The sequence below is a fragment of the Lipophrys pholis genome (assembly GCF_963383615.2).
Source record: "Lipophrys pholis genome assembly, chromosome: 6".
Classification (NCBI taxonomy): Eukaryota; Metazoa; Chordata; class Actinopteri; order Blenniiformes; family Blenniidae; genus Lipophrys; species Lipophrys pholis.
Window position 1 is genome coordinate 30,043,197 of NC_137629.1, and position 19,556 is coordinate 30,062,752.

General features: G+C 41.4%; 1 protein-coding gene across 1 annotated transcript; it reads right to left on the bottom strand.

Moving 5' to 3' along the window:
• Window positions 1-1,821: 1,821 nt before the first annotated feature.
• Window positions 1,822-18,858, bottom strand: xpnpep2 (X-prolyl aminopeptidase (aminopeptidase P) 2, membrane-bound). The gene is made up of 21 exons (XM_080466333.1): window positions 18,655-18,858; window positions 17,997-18,058; window positions 17,591-17,701; window positions 17,360-17,423; window positions 16,528-16,632; window positions 14,421-14,507; window positions 14,119-14,262; window positions 12,808-12,909; window positions 10,812-10,893; window positions 10,473-10,674; window positions 9,063-9,152; window positions 8,614-8,723; window positions 8,345-8,422; window positions 4,755-4,826; window positions 4,612-4,672; window positions 4,429-4,498; window positions 4,192-4,296; window positions 3,789-3,848; window positions 3,533-3,609; window positions 3,250-3,339; window positions 1,822-2,559 (listed from the first exon to the last, which is right to left on the bottom strand). The coding sequence occupies exons 1-21, from the start codon at window positions 18,701-18,703 to the stop codon at window positions 2,359-2,361; spliced, it is 2,022 nt and encodes a 673-aa protein (XP_080322459.1). The 5' UTR covers window positions 18,704-18,858; the 3' UTR covers window positions 1,822-2,358.
• Window positions 18,859-19,556: the final 698 nt, after the last annotated feature.

Consider the following 19,556-nt stretch of genomic DNA (forward strand, 5'->3'; position numbering starts at 1 on the left):
GGCTGCTGTGTTACAACATCTCCACTCCCCCGGTCACTTCAGCAGAAGGCTGCAGGAAAAAGCTCTGCCGTCATTTCACAAGACATCTGTGCTGTCTGATGCCAAATAATCTCCCCCCGACATCTTTCTAAGATTGTTGCTTATGTCGTTTCTGTAAGCAGTGAGCGACATCTCAAGCTGGCACATTTAGACACTTAGAAGCTCCGTAGCTGAGAGGAGGCCAAAACAAAATCACAAGCTATATCAGATCAGAGTCCAGCTCATACAAGAGGAGAAACATCATTTAGACACACAAAAAAAACCCCAAGATAAAAACGAAACTTGGGTGGCTCAGAGAGACGGGTGTGCTTTTCAGACGAACAGCCGCCCTGCAGGACAAAGAAAACAGTCGCGCTGGTTGTCGAGGGGGAAGTTTTACACAAGTCAAGCTTCAGCTTGTTATTTTGGTTGGGTGGCAAACCACATGATGACAAGACGACGCTCTATTTTAGTTTCCTGTCACTTGACTGAAGGCTGGTGAGAAACCGGCGTGTCTGAAAGAGAAGAAAACAACAAGTGAGTGGTGGAGGGCACCTGGAACCTCAGAGACTAAACTTTTACACGTGAAAGTCCTGCAAAGTCTCCCTGAGCAAATAAGAGACACCATGCCACTGCAGCCTCCCTCTAAATGCACAATAGAGGAGAACTCTGACGACTGACACAAACTTCTTCTTTGACCACACGTGAATGTTTGATAGTAACCCCAACAAAAGAAAAAGAAAAAAGGTTGTTAAAGGGAACCATGAGCTCATACTTGTTGTTCCTCTTTTGTTTTCTTCCCCCATCTTCTTTCTGTTGACCACAGAGTGGATGAATGCGCACTTTCCGAGAAAGATCTGACTTTTTAATTTCTAAACTTTTCTTCACCTTTAGGGCCGAGGTGTGCGGACGCAGGGTGCGCACTTTAAAAGAGAAGCGAGCCGGTCAGCCGTCAGCAGGCAGGAGTCGCTTCCTTCACATTTCACATAAAAACTTTTGTAAGTGTTTCCACTGTTGTGCACACGACTTGAAATGTATATTACTAATAAATAAACTGTAAATATCATTCCACAACCATGTCGCCGTCTCCTCCCTCTTTCATTGATTTGGTGGGTTATCCCTTACTGTGCATATTACCGAGAATACACACACGCACATGTATTCTTAGCACTTCCACAACCATGAAATTAAAATGAAAAAGTATTTCAGTACAAAGCTGAAACAAGTTGTAAACTGAACAGAAACAAGCCACCATGATCTGATGAACCTGTTGGCCTCTGCAATGCTCAAGTAAGAGGAGGAGCACATTCACTTCCCCCGTTGTAGTGAAACGAGGGACCTCCCACACACACAAAGACTTTCTTATTACTGCAGCCTTGTGGAATATTTGTATTTTATACAAGAAAAGTGAAGCACAGTCTGAATGTTATGGAGGCTTTGCCTATGGTTGTGTATTGAACTAAACGTGACTGTATAAAAGTGGATTGATGTCCTTGAACTTTGGACTCCTCAAAATATATTAGCCAACAAAAACGTTTCCAAAAGGTTTTCACGACCACAACTTTCACTCCACATCCGGAGTTTTTTTTCTTTTTTTAAACTGAGCATAATATTAAAACTGAAACGAAATGTCAAAACACACCTGAAGGAGTTCACTTTGAGGAACCGTTCCCTTGTGGTTCCCTAACGTCTGCTGTGTAAATTGCTTCTGGAAAGCCACTGGGGATGTTAAACAAGGAAAGGCATTTGTCCTGCCTTGCATATTAAAACACTTAATAACAAAAAATAAATAAATAAAAAAATACTGTGTAACTTTACATTTTAATATTGCAATAAATAATACAGGATACAATCTAATTTTATAAGAAATGAAATAGTTCTGGTCTGCAGTTGCTATAGTTTCCTTTTGTATGTAATTTCTGTAGTGTAAAATGTCTATCTATCTATCTATCTATCTATCTATCTATCTATCTATCTATCTATCTATCTATCTATCTATCTATCTATCAAAAATCTCCAGATTCATGACTTCAGTTCACCCTCATTTTCAGGTGTTCATTTAATAAAATAGAAATTATATCCGCTGGTCATACAAATGTCCAGTTTGAAAACAAGCAAAACATCACAAACAATCATTTGTCACTCTAAACAGCACAACACATTTACCCACATAAGAAAATTAATAAAATCATCCTTTAATTAAAAAAAAAAAAAAAAAAAAAAAGGTGAAGTACAGTGCATCTGTCAACCTGGTTTAGCTGCTCCATAGAGACTGCATAGGTGTAACATCAGTGTGCAAGTCTGCTGCGTCTGGACTGAGTGCGGTCCAGACGCAGACGCTCAGATGACATTGTGGAATAGAGAGAGGATCAGGAGGATGAAGGTCAGTGAGGAGGAGGAGACGGCGGCAGAGGATCCAGACTGGCTGAAGGGCTCGGTGTGTTTCAGCATCCACTCCTTCTCTGCCTGGAGTCCCTGTGAGTCCAGCTCAGGGCCCAGCAGCCGCCGGATTGTCTCGTAGTATTTATTCAGCCACTGAAGCTGGAAACAGAGAACCAGTGTAAGGATTTCTTCCTACTTTTTAATTTTTTTTTTATCTGGAGTTCTTTTTTCTTTTGGTGGAATATAACAGGATTGTCAGAATGTCATGCAATGGTTGGTGCTCTCGTCTCATCCACAGCCTTCCTGTGTGGAGCTTGCACGATTGTGGTCTCCAACCACAGTACAAAAACACGAGATTGAGGTTAACGGTGACTCCAATTTTCTCATAGGCGTGAATGTGGGAGCGTATATGAGTTTGTGTTTCTGTGTCTCTTGTGTCCTGTGATGGACGGGTGAATTGTCCATAACGCACCCTACCTTCACCCACAGCTGCTGCAACATCGTTATGACACAGTTATTGGTCATAAAAACTAAACAGGAAATAAAAACCACATATAAGCTGAACATAAAAAGGGCTTTCAACTTCAATAGAATGTAGAGACCAAATATAGATGCATTTTCTTCTATTTTAAAAGATTTCAAACACAGCAGTAAACTCTACACGTAGTTTTGTTTTGTCAGTGTTTTGATTTCTGCTCATAGTGTGGAGGGGGATTTTAGGAGGAAACCAGCACAGGAAGAAATAACCAAAACCATACAACATAACAAGTGAAACCACAACCTGATGCCAATATATCACATGCACATGTTTTTCTTTGACCGCTTTTTAAAAGGAAGATTTTTCTTTACCTGTTCGGCGCTGAGAAGCGAGGTGTCGATCAGTTTCCTGTCGTACGGTACGAGTGAAACCGTGTCAAACGTCAAGTAGTTATGTCCATACTGAGGGGCAGAAAGCAAATGGACACAGACATGATTTTTTTTCCCCTGAGCATTAAAAACAGAGAAGACTGAGAAATAAGTGGACATATATGTAAATAAAGATGAATGTAGATGAGAGGGGGGCACTCCTGGTCCCGTTTGGCTTAAATGTGTCTCAACACTACTGATTGTGATTTTTTTTTTTAATGTTTACCTTTGTATGAGCCAGTACAACTACAGCCACATCTTCGATTCTAATCCCAAAGTCATTCTCCTTATAGTATCCAGGTTCTACATGGAAAAAAAAAAACATGACTATGTTAGTTATTCTTATAGATTTCAACTTGGTTTCTTCAAACAAGCAGCTGAAAGCTTCTATGATGAAACGTTAGCTGAGTGAAGACACTGCAGGGTTTTAACATCACATTGAGCACATCTCAGGCAGAATCAAGTACATTTGCAAATCTCACCGATAGAAGTAAACATGCCGGCTCTGAAGGGGATGTTGTTACTCTGAAATCCCACCGGCCCTGAGAATATCATACAAACTTCAATCAATATAAGAAAACAAATCTTATTGCAGAAAAACTCTGTTTTGTGTCATTTCCAATAGGAGCGATTTCATTTTACTGGATGTTTTCAGGATTCAAATCTAAGATGGCCATTGATCAGACCATATCCATCCATCCATCCATCCATCCATCCATCCATCCATCCATCCATCCATCCATCCATGCTGGACACGTCACCAGTCCATCACTTGGCAAAACAATTCAATTTGTCACCAAATAACACTGTGGAAAGAAACAGGAGGGGCCAGAGAAACCCCCCCGAACACTTTAGGACCACGACGTGAAGTAAAACAGGCCGTACACTCATGAACTCCGAAGTAGTTTCCAACGCCGTGACCTGTGCCGTGGCCGTAGTTCAGGCCGACCTCCCACAGCGCCCGGCGACCCAACATCTCCATGTTCACACCTGAGGATGAAACTGAGCCTGAGACCTGCTGCAGTAACTCTCACATGGCGTGGAGGAAGAAGGCCCTCCAGTGGTAAAACAAAAGAACAAACTCGGGGAGGAGTCACTGTGATTCTGAGGGACTTTCCCCACCTCTTGTCCCTGATGGAAAAATGGTGCGAGATATCTCGATGTTTCCCATGAGCACTCGAGTGAAGGCCTCCTGCGGGATGAGTCAAAGAGCAAAGTGGCATTTTAAAGGAGTATTTCAGGTACTCCTCAGAGAAACTCCAGTAATTCCTCCATCATCCTGCGTGAATATCACTTTACGGCCACCTTTTGCATTGCTGTCGGCTTTCCCCAGTGAACGGTGCGAGTGATGTCCGTGGTCCCATCCCTGCAGTGGTGGCGAGAGACAACGGCGACTCATTTTGACTGCACACGGGGAGAAGTGAAACTAGAGGAGTGTTTTTACTCACAGATACTGGCCTCCAGAGTCAACGAGGTACATCTCATCAACCGTCAGCCTCCGGCTGCTTTCTTTGGTTGGGCTGCAAAACACAATGCAACAGCAAATGTGGTAGCAATTCTTTACCCCAGAGACAGTCTGTAAAGGACGGGAACTTCTAGCTTTTGCATTAGTGGTGACTATTTTTAAAACATGTTTCAAATCTGTGACCTGTAGGAGGAAAGTGATGCAGAGTTTCCGGAGAGGAGTACAGCCGATGGAAATTTCTGTGTTAGGATTTGATTCCGTGTTGACTTAATTGTTTATTTCTGTAGAGACGGGATTTAATGACACCACAACTACATCAGATTAAGCTTTTGCTGAAGTTTGGGCTACAATAGGTTGCAACCAGGAGGGATTCTAATTGTATTTTCTTTCTAAATGATCGCCCCTATTTCAAACATAGACAATTGCCGTCTTTATATGGCGCTAAAAACTGATTTCAGGCAGCTGTTTGATGCTTTTCCAACATTATTTACGCACAAATCCCTCATATATCCATGAGAGCATATTGTGTTGTGAAATAAGAAAGAGCTATACTTTTACTCCCTTGAATAAAAACAAATCAGACGTTGGCAGTTGCGGTTGAAGATGCGGTCTAGTTTCAGAGCGGTGAACTCGACTGGCACCCGTTTTACTCATCTGAGCTTTGAACTTCTGTGAAACTAATGTGGCTTTATAATTGAACTGTGTTGCATGTGAGATGCGGATGGGATCTATTTTTAGGAGCTTTTTTTTTTAATGGTAATAAATGAAAAACAAGCAGCTGGGACGAAGCTTCTGCTACATGCACACGACTCGGCATTGATCACATTCAGACAGTCACATCAATGAGCCGAGTTCAGTACATCTGGATCAACACTTTCAAATCTGCAAGCATGAACGGACTGGGTTGCCTGATTTTGTGCAAATTGTATTGTTGCCAGAATATAATATTGTTTTGTGAAGGGTTATTCTGGATGAACGTCTTCTATCAGTTTAGGTAGAGAAAAGCATTTAGGATCAAAATCAGGATAAATCCTCCACCCGACTCCTGTTGTGTTACACAAACCATCTCCATATTCACAAGAACCTTTTCATGTTTCCTACTCTTTCTTCTACTCCTGCCTTTTTCCAATATATCCACTATCTCTACCTGGCTGTTCGCTTTATCTCTAAACTGCTGAACCTTAGCTGCCCCTCCTATCTGCTCATTTTTAATAATGTCCCTCCTGTTTACTTACTTGCTATCTTATTAGCTCTGCTCCTGTTCTTTATATTTGTATTGCATTATTGTATGCCTTGTAAAGCACTGTGAATATGTGTGTATAAACAAACTTGCCTTGCCTACGGTTGAAAGTGTCAAAATCTTTATCTGAGCTGCCTCCAGCTCTGCCATATGACTTTTAGATAGCCATACATCACATCAGGTCTCACTGCTGCTGTAAAGTTTCTCTTACCCTGGTGCAGCTGGTTTATTATGAGGAGATTAAAAATTTAGGACTGCAGCTCATACACCTCGCAGCACAGAGGGAACAGGAGTGTCTGCAACACGTTTTTAATTTGGAATCACTAGTTTAAACAATTGTTCTCAGTTTAAGGTTCATGTGCAACATGTGGGACCTGTAGAAGGTATTGGACCGGGTTTACTTTAAATTATATAGACAGTGACGGATAGTGCTTCCAGTTTGTGTGTTTTGCAGGCGCTCAACTGAGACTAGTGCCAGAAGAGAAAGTTAAGAAACATAGTACACGTTACAGAAAACACATTTAAATATAGTATGAAGATATATATATATATATATATATATATATATATATATATATATATATATAAATGCAATTTCAGATGATCCGTCACAAAGTTTCTTCTGAAGGGGGGGGGGGGGGGGGGGGGGGGGGGGGGGGGGGGGGGGGGAGGGGGGGCAACAGAAAAGATAGTAAGAAGCAGTAAGCCAGTTACTGAAATTTGTAAATAAAGGTAAGTGTTAATAAGGAAATACATTTTATCACAATAACAGTCTCTCCACTAAAAGTTGAGCTCTGTAGCACCTTGCAACAACCAGTAATGTAATAATGGACAATAATATTTCATTTTTGGCTTTTTCTAATCTAATAAAGCCAATAATGTAATAACTTACCAATAGTGTAATAAGATATTTGATCCATTATCATTAGAATATTTTGCCAGTAATGTAATCGGCTGTTACACGACTGAAGAATTATAAAAGATCATTTTAAATGTAATAACTGCAGCCAGTAATGTAACGTTACACACATCGGCGGTGAGTACATTATTGGTTATTAATGTGTAACAACCAATAATGTACTCATGACTGACGCATCTCTATTAAAAATATATTGAAAACAATCACAATCTTCTGAAATGCAAACGTTCATATGTTGTAAACTGCACTGTGCCATGTGTACTAATCTATCAGCATGAACTACTTTCATTACCTTGCATGATGTGGAATGGTTTACATGTTCTACATATTCATGAAGGCAATAATACAATGTGTCAAGTTAGTATATTACCTTGCACACGTGTGCGCACAATATCGAGTTTATTGGTACACGCTTTTAGAAAATTAGGCCTGATACGAGTTATTTATGGAGCACAGTCTCTATATTAAACAGAGTCAATTACACCTTCACTCTCTAATCTAAATTAAATTTATTAGCGTCTGATCCCTCTTCTTCTCCTCGGTGTAAACTCCACATCACAGGATTTCTATTGATTGTTCATTGTTGATGAGAAATCCTGTGATGTCTATTGAAACGTTTAGAATTATTAGTTCGTTACTTCAGTCAACAACAAAGGAATTGCAGTTCTGAAAGATCATGAAACAGTTTCTCCGAATGAAAAGCATGTTGTAGTTTAGTTTTAATATTAGTGTTACAAATCAGTGTTTACACTTGAGCATGTATTTACTTTTATACCACAACAAAAACAATCAATCCGAGTCACTTTGTGAATTTACATTTTTCAAAGGAGTCATATTATACAACTTCTCAACAATTTCACATGGTTCTCATACCAAAAATGTTGTATTCAAAGTGTATTGCCCCAAATCCGGCTTTTCTTTGGTTTGCACCAATTTATTATTGGATCATAGGAGCTGCATTCAGAATCTGCTGTGTCTGCGTGAACTGGACTGGCTCCGCCCACACATGCCCGTCTTGGGAAGAGGAGGAAGTACTTCCTCTCGTGGTGCCATGTGCCAGAGCAGAGCTGCCTAATTGTGGGAGGAGTCAAAGGGAGGGCCTACCTTGATTGGGATTGGCTAAACCCCTGATGACACTACATAGGGTTTGATTTCTGATTGGCTCCTTGAAGCAACACACTTTATAAAAATTAAAACAAGCCAGGGAGAGAGAGGACCGACTTTATTCACTTCTGGGGCTTCATTAAGGTATGGGGACGATTATTACGGTTGGGAAACCAATTAAAAGTGAATTTTGCTAAAATGAACCCTTTAAGAAAAAACTAAACAAAGAAGAAATAGTGACATATTGAAATGCAGGCCTTAAACTGGTGAAAGTCAAAACTCAGGCAGAAGATAAAGAAATTCATCTTACCTGTAATGAGCGAGAGCGGCATTGGGTCCACTAGCAGAGATGGTTTCAAAGCTTGGGCCTCTGTTGTCCTTCTGTTTGCTGTAAAACGTTTATACGTAAATCAAAGATGCACGAGTCTCAGGTCGACTGTGATTACTTTAGTCTCTACTTTTCATATTTACTTCTTTCTCTCAGTATTTATGATCGGAGCTTTGATGCACGTACGCTTTAAAGAAACAAGACGCAGAGAGAATGTCACTTCTCCCTCGCAGACGTACGCGTCCACTCACCTGCGACACTTGTTGACGTAGTCGGCGGCTGACAGCTCGTTCTCGTTGCCGCTCGGCACGGCTTTCTCCAGCCACATCAGCAGCTGGATGACGGCGACCGCATCCCTCACCTGCACAGAGGTCAGTCACACAAACACACAGACGATGGTGCGAAGCTTCACAGATGTGTTAACCTGAAGTATCAATGAAAAGCGAAGATATGTGTATCGTTGCGTTGACAGTTCCGGGGTATTAACAGATTCCTCCAATGACAACGCTGAATAAACTCAAGCTATAGACATTCAGAAGCACAAGTGTAGAGGTGTTCATGACCACTTGTATTCATGTACACCCTGTTTGTGTGTGTGTGTGTGTGTGTGTGTGTGTGTGTGTGTGTGTGTGTGTGTGTGTGTGTGTGTGTGTGTGTGTGTGTGTGTGTGTGTGTGTGTGTGTGTATGTGCAGGACGTACGTGAGCGTCCCTCAGTATTCTCTGCTCCGTCTCATCTTTCACAGCTTTGGTGGTCATCACAGGAGAGTAGGTGCTTGTCATCAGTTTGTCCTACAAAAACAATCAAAAAACACGTAATAAAAACAATATTTCCTAAAACAATACATTCAGAGAGGCAGTTTACCCCGGAAAACTTTACATCAATTCAAAAAGAATTGCTTCCAGAATATAATGAAAGATTATTAGCAGGAGTTTTTAAGAAAACTGAACATCAGTAATTAAAAAAACAAAGCAAAATACTTTTTATGAGGGAATGTATTAATATTAGGCAGGATTGGGTTAAATCATCATCACGGGAGACCTTCCCTGCTTGATTTTTGTGAAGTTATTAAATACTCTTCAAATCTAATCTGTTATTTCCTAAAAAAAAAGTATCACACTGCAGGTGATCAAACATTAGCGGGACTGAAATCTATCCCAATGTTCAGGATAACCAATAATAATACATTTACATAATTTGTTCTTCAAGAAATGATTGAGAAATACTCTAGAGCTGAGAGAAACTTCTGTTCTCACTGGAAATATTGTTTGCGTGATTGTTTAAGTACAGTTGGAAGAGTTTGGTTTACGACATATCATGTTATCATTCTCCCCAGCTACAGAAGACCAATAAAAACAGATCATGATAAAATAAATCCACAATACAACATGAACTGTGACTATATGGTCCATCTAGTTAAACGGTGATCTATTTGAAAGTTCATCCGGTTAAAACTGAAATCATGGTTGTATGGGTGGAGGTGCTGTAATCCTGTTTATGAGCCTTTCAGAGTTCATATAAATGACACATCAGATCGCTCCGTTCTACTCTGTTATGTAACATCGGCGTGGGTTTTCAGAAAAAAACAAATAAATGAAAGCTGCAAGCAGCCTTTATCGGGACCTCGCACTCTGGACTTCCTCAGAATTAAAAGCGTTTGAGTCTTTTTAGGGTGAAAATCTTACTTTGAAAGGCAAATTGCAAACTTCCTGTTGAATTTAGGTCAGGGGTATCGGCGCGTGATTTTTAGGTCTTGATGAGACGAACAATTGAGTTTTGGTTTGATCTCCCTACGACATTCCTTCGGGCCGTGGTGGCCATTTTAGTGTTTCTAGGTGGCGCTAGAGAGCACATTTTGGAACTCCGGGGTTTAATTTTTACATTTCTTTAAAATTTGCACCAGTCTTGATGAGCGTGCAAAATTTGGTGAGTGTTTGAGCGTGTTTAGTGGGTCAAATTTGGGCTCAAAGAGGCATCAGGAGGAAGGAAGAAGAAATAAAACATTAGAAATACAATAGGGGCCTGGCCTCCAGTCTGGTAATTTAATTAAAAGAATTCAATCAGACTGAACAGAAAGAGGATAAAAGATAGTAGATACAAACTCTGCATACCTGAGGTGTAATGAGCTCGTAAAGTGCGTAGTTTGTGTACTCGGTACCGATCCACACTTTGACCCCGGGCTGGGACACGTACTTCTTCACACTGTCCAAGACGCTGTCGTAGCTTCTCAGCTGCACACACAGGGGCCCGTTGCAGGAGGAGTTCAGGTACGCCCTCAACTCCTCTGTCAGTCGGTCCGTGTGGACAAAGAGCCTGGCGTGTGTGAAGGCACGGACAGAGAAAGGTCATTTGACATATTATCAAGAGAGAACACAAACGATTTGTCTGGCACGAAATGGAGACGTGAGGAAGAATGACCGCCACACGTGATCATTGACGAATGGATTTACCAGATCTCATCCATTGTGAGAAGCGTGTAGGAGTAGAAAAAGGGATGGTATGGGATGTCGCTGCCACGCAGATTGAAGAGCCCTAAAGGACAGAAAACAAAACAGCACACTCCAGTCTGACCGTCACAGCAGCAAGTCGCACACTAATTGAAAAACGTCTGCCGCTCCAGTCATGAGGCGCTGAGTGAATATATTGGCGGGCGTCTGACATGCGTGACTTTCTGTGTGTCCCTGTCATCGAAAAACCGACTCGCTCATTCTCAAATCAGACGCCGGAGTCATGAAGACCGGCGCTCCCCATGTGAGGAATGAGTCACGCTTCATTTACAGGAGGCTGAACAGAAACAAGCGTTTAATGGAAAAGTCCTGATTGTTATTGTTAAATTTTCAATTCAGTTTCACAAGCTTCCTCCGGTCACAAGTTATTCAGAATTCATTGGGCGGATGACTCCGGTTGATAAAGAAAAATAAATTAACTTAATGAAAAATTTTCTTTGAATCACGTTTTCCATCACAACCCTGCCGGTCTCCGACAGATGAATGCAAATTAGCACATCTAGTCCAACCATTCACAACACTGTACTAATTTAACCGTATGACCGAGGTTAGTCTCATATCCAGACCGATAATGATGAGTCTCACCAGCATCAGTGGGTCATTCAGCAGAAATGAGACTCAGTGATGTAGGTCAGGACTGTGTCGGGAGTTTGCATGTTCTCCCTGTGAATTCAATGTGTTTCTCTGAATTCTACCTCCCGCAGTGCAAGTTGGTGCGTGTCAGGGTTCAATCCATCTTAAAGGGATTTGCTTCATGCATCCCAATCATCAATTAACCGTTAATGAATTATTTTGGTCTTTGGGTGGAAAACTGAGAAAAACTCCATATACAGAAACTCCCAAAACTGATGATAAAGCGATGATAATCTCTGAATGTGTCGGTATATAGGTGGGCTCCAGCCCTCCGTGACCAGTACGGATCGGTTCTTCTTGTAATCTCGTACTTTCAGTTTATTGTAAAATGTTTAAATAAAGTCTGTTTTATTTTTGGATATGGTGGACAATCAGAAACTCTCAAGCTCCTCCATGTCACCGACGGTTGATGTGTGTTAATAAGAAGAGACAGAATCATGTTTATGCTCCACCGATCAGCATCGTCTTCCAAGAACTGGACATCAGAGACAACTCGTTCCCATCACGTCTTCCCGTCCTCAAAAATGTTCGTTTATCGTGCTTCTGATAGAAAATCATTTCTTTTTTGCGTTGCCATCAATTCATTATGTTCACGTTTTCTCTGTATTACATTTTTATTTCTCTGATATGTTTAATTTTTCTTGGCCTGTTTGGATTCCGACTGACATTTTTTAGTAGAATGTCCTTATTTGTTGAAATGGTGTTTAACTCTGTTTTTAAAGATGCATATCAAAATGAATAAAGTTAGGAATGTTATGTTGTTGTTTTTTTTCTTTCCTCTTTTTTCTCCATCTTTTTTGCTGAAGCTGAGGGTCGCCGTGGGAGTGTAGAGCAGATCAACCAACACTAATAGCTGTGCAGTGTTGCTCCATGTCCTTGGCAGCATTGAGACGAGACGCTCAATCGTCTAAATAAACTGACCTAAGTGACATTATCAGGCAGGTTAGGGTGCTTTGGCTTCATAGCACCGGATATGGGACAATAATTCAGAACAAATACACAATTTTGTTTTCAGTAAAGAGTTTACAATGTGTGGACATTTCAGTTTTTTGGTAAATGAGTAATGGAATATTGTTATACTACATTTAGCGTTGGAGCTTAAAAGTCATAAAATGGAAATTCAAGTGGTGAAAAATCTTCTGTGAACTGCATTAACATTTACAGCAGTTATAAACCATTTATATGACACTCATATCAACGACATTACCCATAAGCATGGTTCAATGTTAATGTTAATGGGTTGGTTGTTTTTTCTAAATTCTTAATCAGCAGTGATTTATGGAAGGACATTCAAACAGTTACTCACAGGCCGTTTCATCCAGTGCTGAAAGCAGAAGAGCTGTGGGCTCGTACGGACTGACCCTCATCTCACCTCGAATCTGGTCCACCTTCATCTGCCACGACCTCTCTGCAATGAGAAATATGTCAGTTTCACTTTTCAAAAGACTTTCTATTTTTTTTATTTGTATTATGACTGCTTTTATACAGTAATAAACATATCGATTTAAAATGTATGTTGCACACTTGTATGTATTTGATACCAAAGGGAGCAGCACCTGCAATTCCATTATATCACTCATGTAATGAAAAATATAGCATTGTATTGTATTGTATTGTATTGTATTGTATTGTATTGTATTGTATTGTATTGTATTGTGTTCTATTCTATTCTTCCTCCACCAAATGACACTTAACACTCCTCTCCAATCTTCACTATAACTATTATCATATCTACCATCTGAGCTCTTGAAGCTTCGATTCATTTAGAAAAAATAAAATTGAGTAATCAAGCTTTAAGGATGTGAATCGGTTCGCGGGATTGACTCAAAACCATGAAACACCCTAGTTTGAATCCTGGGTTCAGGGTTCTTCTTGAGTGTACGCGGGTTTTCTCTGGATCAAAAACGTCCGTTTGAGGTGAATTTAATGTCTCTAAATTGTCCATGTAGTTGCCTTTCTCTCACGGTGGACAGGTGACCTGTTCAATATGTATCCTGCGTCACACAGTGGCCTCGGTGACCTGCCACCGTGAGTTGGACTGAAGCGGGATAAAAGATTGATGGATATAAATAGTTGCTGCTTTTGAAAATGTGAGGTGGCCTCCTGTGAGTGCTTTTACCGTAACTTGGCCCTTTTCTTTGAATTTCCCGTCATCGATCACACTTTTCAATACTTACTGGATTCCACTCAGACATTCAGGGCAGAATAAGGCTTTCATGCCTGTGTATTTGAATAAAAGAGCAGCGTGTCCCTGAACGGGATGCTTTTACAGATTGTGGTCAACTGTGAAGACACACGTAGACAATTAGTTTTATGACGCTCTCCATTTGTTCCATTTGTCTCCCACCGCCCATCATCAAGATTAATAGGACCCGTGTGCGTAAAGATTGCTTCCTGTCCTGGAGGCTTCAGTGGGCTCTTTAAGTTTGTGTTTGATCAGCCAGCACAATCGTAAAAGCATGAACTGGCTGTTTATGGCTGCTTATTGCTCTCTGTCCTGTTTGCAGGTATTTATCAGCGCTCAGATAACAAAAAGGCACCACGGAGATAGAGCAGCAGACAACGCTGTGCACGTATACACTCACACACACACACACACACACACAGAAAAACCCACGTATGACCCTGTCAGGCAGGCGTGTGAGGCCGTCGACAGGGATGGACGGTCTGTCCTTCCACACTTGATCGACGAGGTTCACGGGGACGGACTTCAGGCTGCGATTGCTCGACTCCAGGCTCATACTGTAGTCCTCATGCGTTTCTAATGGAGGAAATTGCAGATGATTGCACACAGTGAAGTGAATCAATCACAGGTAAATGGCCTGTGTGGCGACCGGAGGCTCCATCAGCGATTTTCCATCTGCTTGGGCGAGAGTTTATTGACGTTAACCAGGGCTGACGGGAGGCGAAGAGACTCACTCAGGGAGAAGAGGAAGGGATCGAAGCCGATCTCGCCGCCCGGCGGCACCTCGGCGATCAGCCACTCTGCCACGCTGCCGACGGACACTGGGGAACATCACACGCGACACACTTCAGTCACTGAAGAACAGTTGGAGCATAATGTCACACCCCACAGCAATACTAAAATGACTTTTTCTGCCAATTAGATATGAATTAAAGCAAATGAGGACAAAATGCTGGTGGACTGAAAGATTGGACGGTGTCCGTGTTATTAACGGCAGTAAAAACCTAATTACAGTTACTGAAAGACAGACTATCAAATTACGAGGGGAAAAAATGACTTAATTTAAAGGACTCGGAAGAACACTAAACGACACGTCTGTGTAATTATAGATATAAATTACAGTATTGGTTCAAATATATGTGAGGAAACCGGACACTAAATTATATGTAACGAGGGAACATTTGTGTGCTTGTGTCCTGTTGATATTTAAGGAAATATGGATTTGTCATATCTTCATTTTTAATAAAAAAAAAAAATGTAAGTCTATGTATTAAGGATTCACTTATTTTTTTATATATCAAGCAGGAAAACATTTTGGAGCTTGTATTTTGTGAGAATGAGACGCAAATCAAATGTTGTGAAGCACATTGCTGAGATAATTGCATGAATATGATGTCAGATGTAATTAAAGTGGTCAGAGGGGCGTCAGTGAACTGCAGCTTAGTATGTCAGTTGAACTGATCTACTTTTTAGTAAACACATTGAATGAGAAATGTTTTAAGTCCTACAGTGCTTATGTTTGTCTGACAACCCTTTGAGTACATGAAAAACCCAAAACACACCCAACCAAAAACATCTTGCAGTGTTGCTCACTTTTCTATGCTGTAAAGTGGAAAGAAAAGTTGGCTTGTACTTGCAATGGTTTTTTTGTTTAGCTCAGGGTTTTTCAACAATAGGAAAAATACACGATTTCAGGATTTCACAACAAATAGAGAAATCACAACACAAAACAGGTGCAGCCAACAAAGAAAACCGCAAAAATATAAACAACTTTTCCCTCTTTTGTTATTGTAGGTAAATGTTTTTTTCTGGACAATTTTCTCAAGAATGTTTTGTAAACTGCAGCTTTGCATTGAACACTCTTACAACATAATGACTGTAATTGTCCTCAGTGCAATGCAGGGAGAGGACATTTCAATAGAATTCCACCTGCCAGAAACATATTCCCATCTTATATTTCTGTTGGGGTAGTGGTTAGCTTTTGGCCACAATGTGGGTGCCCATGTTTGCGGCGTTTTTTTATTTAAATTTTTTTAATAACGAGGACTATGATCTTGATTCCTCACAACAAGAGAGTTATTTTTTTTGAGAATTTTGTTTACGTCATAGAGAGAAGCTCTTCATAAGTTATTTTTCTGATGGCAGCACAAATACTTCTAATATTACTACTTCTAATAATACTTCTAACCTGTCCAGTCCAAATGAAAAAATAAATGAAATGAAGTAAAGTTTCTAGTTTTTGTACTGTGCTTGTTTTCAAATGAACTGAGCTGACATTCCTTCTTTATTATAAATGCCAACTGTGGAAAATCATTTCCTTCATTCAACCCTGAGGAGACAAATACAATATTCCAATTTGATCTTGTGACTTATTTCACTGTTAAATCCCACTGGGGATTTGTTGATTTCTGACTTTTTTTTTCCATATAAGTAACATGTTTATCCACTGAGCATATGTGTGGTTAATTCACAGAGCGAGCTGCAGCACACTGAGCCTCTCTGTGATGACAACAGGCGCCGAGACAAGTGACAATTTGCGAGCTTCTCTGCAATAAAAGCTGCGATGTATTAAATTTAGTGGCTGACAAATTTGTGAAAAAAAAAAAGAAAATCACAATTTTATGTGATTAAAAGTGTTTCTTGAAGACCAACCAAAGTGTGACTTTTGTTTGTTTGCGAGCTATTTTTTTTTTTATCAGTTTGATCCCATGACAGTATGTGCAGCATTTGAAAAGGCTATTTCTGGAAAATGAAGAAAGTGCCAGCAACCCACAAATATTTAACTGGAATCCATGGGAGCTTTGTTGTCATAACAAGTAAGCACAAGGCGATCAGCCCTACCATCAGTCTCCAGCTCCCAGTTGCAGTCCATCTGTCGCTCAGCTTGAACCCAGTAGCGGCTGTCTGTCCACAGAGCGGCCTTGGTCTGAGTGACTACAGCAGTGCCTGGGGAGGGGCAGGTCAACAGCTGTGTTATGGGAATGGCCGCAGTGACAGTGAATTACAAACGGCTATAAATGTCAGAGCTGGCTTACAACAATGCGTGATGAGCAAGCTGATCTTGAAAAATGTGCGAGGAGACGGAGGAAGGCACAGAAGAAACGCCGAGAGTACAGCAGCTCGGCGATGCGTGTGGGATACATAATCGCGTTTACATTGTTATTCTGCTGCCGCACCCCTCGGTTCAGATACATACAGGTGGGAAAAACTTAGCAGACCTTTAAATCTAACAATTCATGTCTGAATCCTAATAGAGGCCCAGAAAAAAAAAAATCCCTGTGGAGTTGTGCTCAAGTTTTCTCCTGGTGTAAAACAGCATTCAGCGATTTGTCATCTGTTCCAGATCCTTTCATCCATGCAACAGCTGAGTACAGGAATATGCATGATCATTAATCCTGTTTGCAGCTATAGTGTGGAAATAGATCTCATGATTTCCTGGTGATGGAACTCCAGCGAGGGAGGGTGCCGGCGAATGAATGAGAAGATGCAATGATGCCGCGGGGGGGAAGAACCCCCCCCCCCCCACATAAAAACCCCCAATGAAACAAACGAATGGGGAGTGGGATGAAAGTGGAGGAGCAGCATGGCAACGGCGCACAGATGTGGGGAGTTGAGTCACTGAGAGGAGGAGGAGGAGGATGAGGAGGAGGAAGAAGAAAGGGAAGGAGTGTACCTGCGGAGCCCGTGAAGCCAGTCATGAAGGCCACCCTGGCGTCTCGCCGTGCAATGTACTCGCTCTGGCAGGGAAACACTATCAGTTACAACCAAACACACACACACACACACACACACACACACACACACACACACACACACACACACACACACACACACACACACACACACACACACACACACACACACACACACAGGAAGAATCTGCTATGATGAGCAGAAGATGTACCAGGTGAGCGTCAGTCCCGGGGATAATGTAGGCAGAGATATTCATGGGAAGCATTCGCTCTCGAAGCTCCTTCAGCTGGAGAGTGGTGTTTACAGCCGTGTTGGGAAGGTACTGCAAAACACAGAGAAGCAGACACACAAGGTCCGGACATCTCAGATATAATTTAAAACCCGAGGAACTGCTGATTTATCTCTTTCTGTATCTCCCATTGTAATCATTAACTGTAATGTGTCTGCAGGAATCATTGACGGGATAGTGTGAGAAGCTTGAGCAACATGTCTCATCAGTAAAACAAACACCCACATTGACACTCTGTTGTGGTCGATTTCAGCAATCTCTCTCTTCTTTTTTTGTTTGTGTGTGTCAGTCACGGTAAATAGTATTTTCATGGTGGTGCTGAACATACCGGTGGGATCACAGAACAGTTCCTCTCAGTTGCCTCGTATGTGACAGCACCAACAGCGTTCCCTGAAAATAGACGCACACAAGCAGAGTCACAAAAAGAAGAGACCGACCTGAGCGACGCAAGCACATTTGTTGTGTTGACAGTTTTCAGAGGCTGGCCATCGGACAAATCTGCATCATCAGTGTGACTGAAAGCCCAGCATTCATGGGAACTATTACCCTCACACTAAACGAGGCTGGACAAAGTCACTCACAGAGAAAAGTGCAAACAGTCAAGGTAATCCAGGTCCTGTTTAACGACTGAGGTTTAACACAGATCTGCTGCATAGTACAGAGTTATCATTTACTTCTGAGACTAATAAAAGAATGAATGAAGCAGCTCCAGATCATCAGTTTCTGCTGTCGACTATGTGTATTCATGAAACTCCGAGTTATGAATGAATCCATTAGTCGCACTGATTTCAGTTCTACAGCAGACCTGTGATCAGTCCTCTAAAAAAAAAAGAAGAAAAAGATCTGTTCCCACATTTTTTTTTTTACAGCTGCAGTTTCTGTAATCTCCATAAACAGATAGAAATATTGATCGTCACAGCAGCTCAATAAGACTCTCCACACGCGGGCGTGGAGCAGAGCACAGAGATGAACTTTTCTTTCTTTACCTGTCAGTGCAGCCAGAGACAGAGCCAGCAGCCAGACACATGAAGGCATCTTGGCACCGGGAGCCCTTTCAGATCCGCACGCTGAGTGGCTGGCGATTCGATGTGCGTGCAGCGTATGTGAGAAAGCGTGCGTGGGTGTCTTGTGAGAAAGTGAGTGTGGGTTTCTTCTCGTAAAGGCATGACTGTCCCCGCTCGCTCGTTCTCTCTCTCTCTCTCTCTCTCTCTCTCTCTCTCTCTCTCTCTCTCTCTCTCTCTCTCTCTCTCTCTCTCTCTCTCTCCCCTCCTCCTCTTCTGCCACCGCTCACTATCTCTTCTGTCTGCGGCCCTCTCTGAAAGGAATCACGTGCAGAGAGGATCTTGACGCTTAGAAATGATTCTTTGCTTTCTGACCTCAAACTCACTCTGAAAACCCAACAATTTTTTTTTCTTCTCTTCCATCAAACTGCAAATACAAACTGCTTTTCACTGTGTTACGATGCATTTCTTACGCAAAGGGTGAGACGGTTAGTGCATGTTTTTTTTTTTCATTTATTTGTTCATTTCTCACGTTTGCCAAGACTGTTATCACATGTAATGGCCTTGGTACTAATGATGCTCACTGTGCATTGAAAGACGCAGCGCAACACCAAAACCAAATGGATAAGGCACAGGTAACGCAATCACACACAGTTATCTACATTTGTGCATCGCAGACTGAAGGCAAATCCTTGCAACTCCGCAGAAATTTCCATAGAAAGTGTTTGCTGTTCAAACCTTTGAATTCATGCCAACTGTGTAATAACACTTAGCTAAAAGACAGAGGAGGAGAGGAAGAGAAAGGAGGAGACACCGTGAGCAGAAGATGCTTTATATGAAGCTGCAATATGCTTACAAGCGTATAAAAAAGAAAATTCTGGAACTTG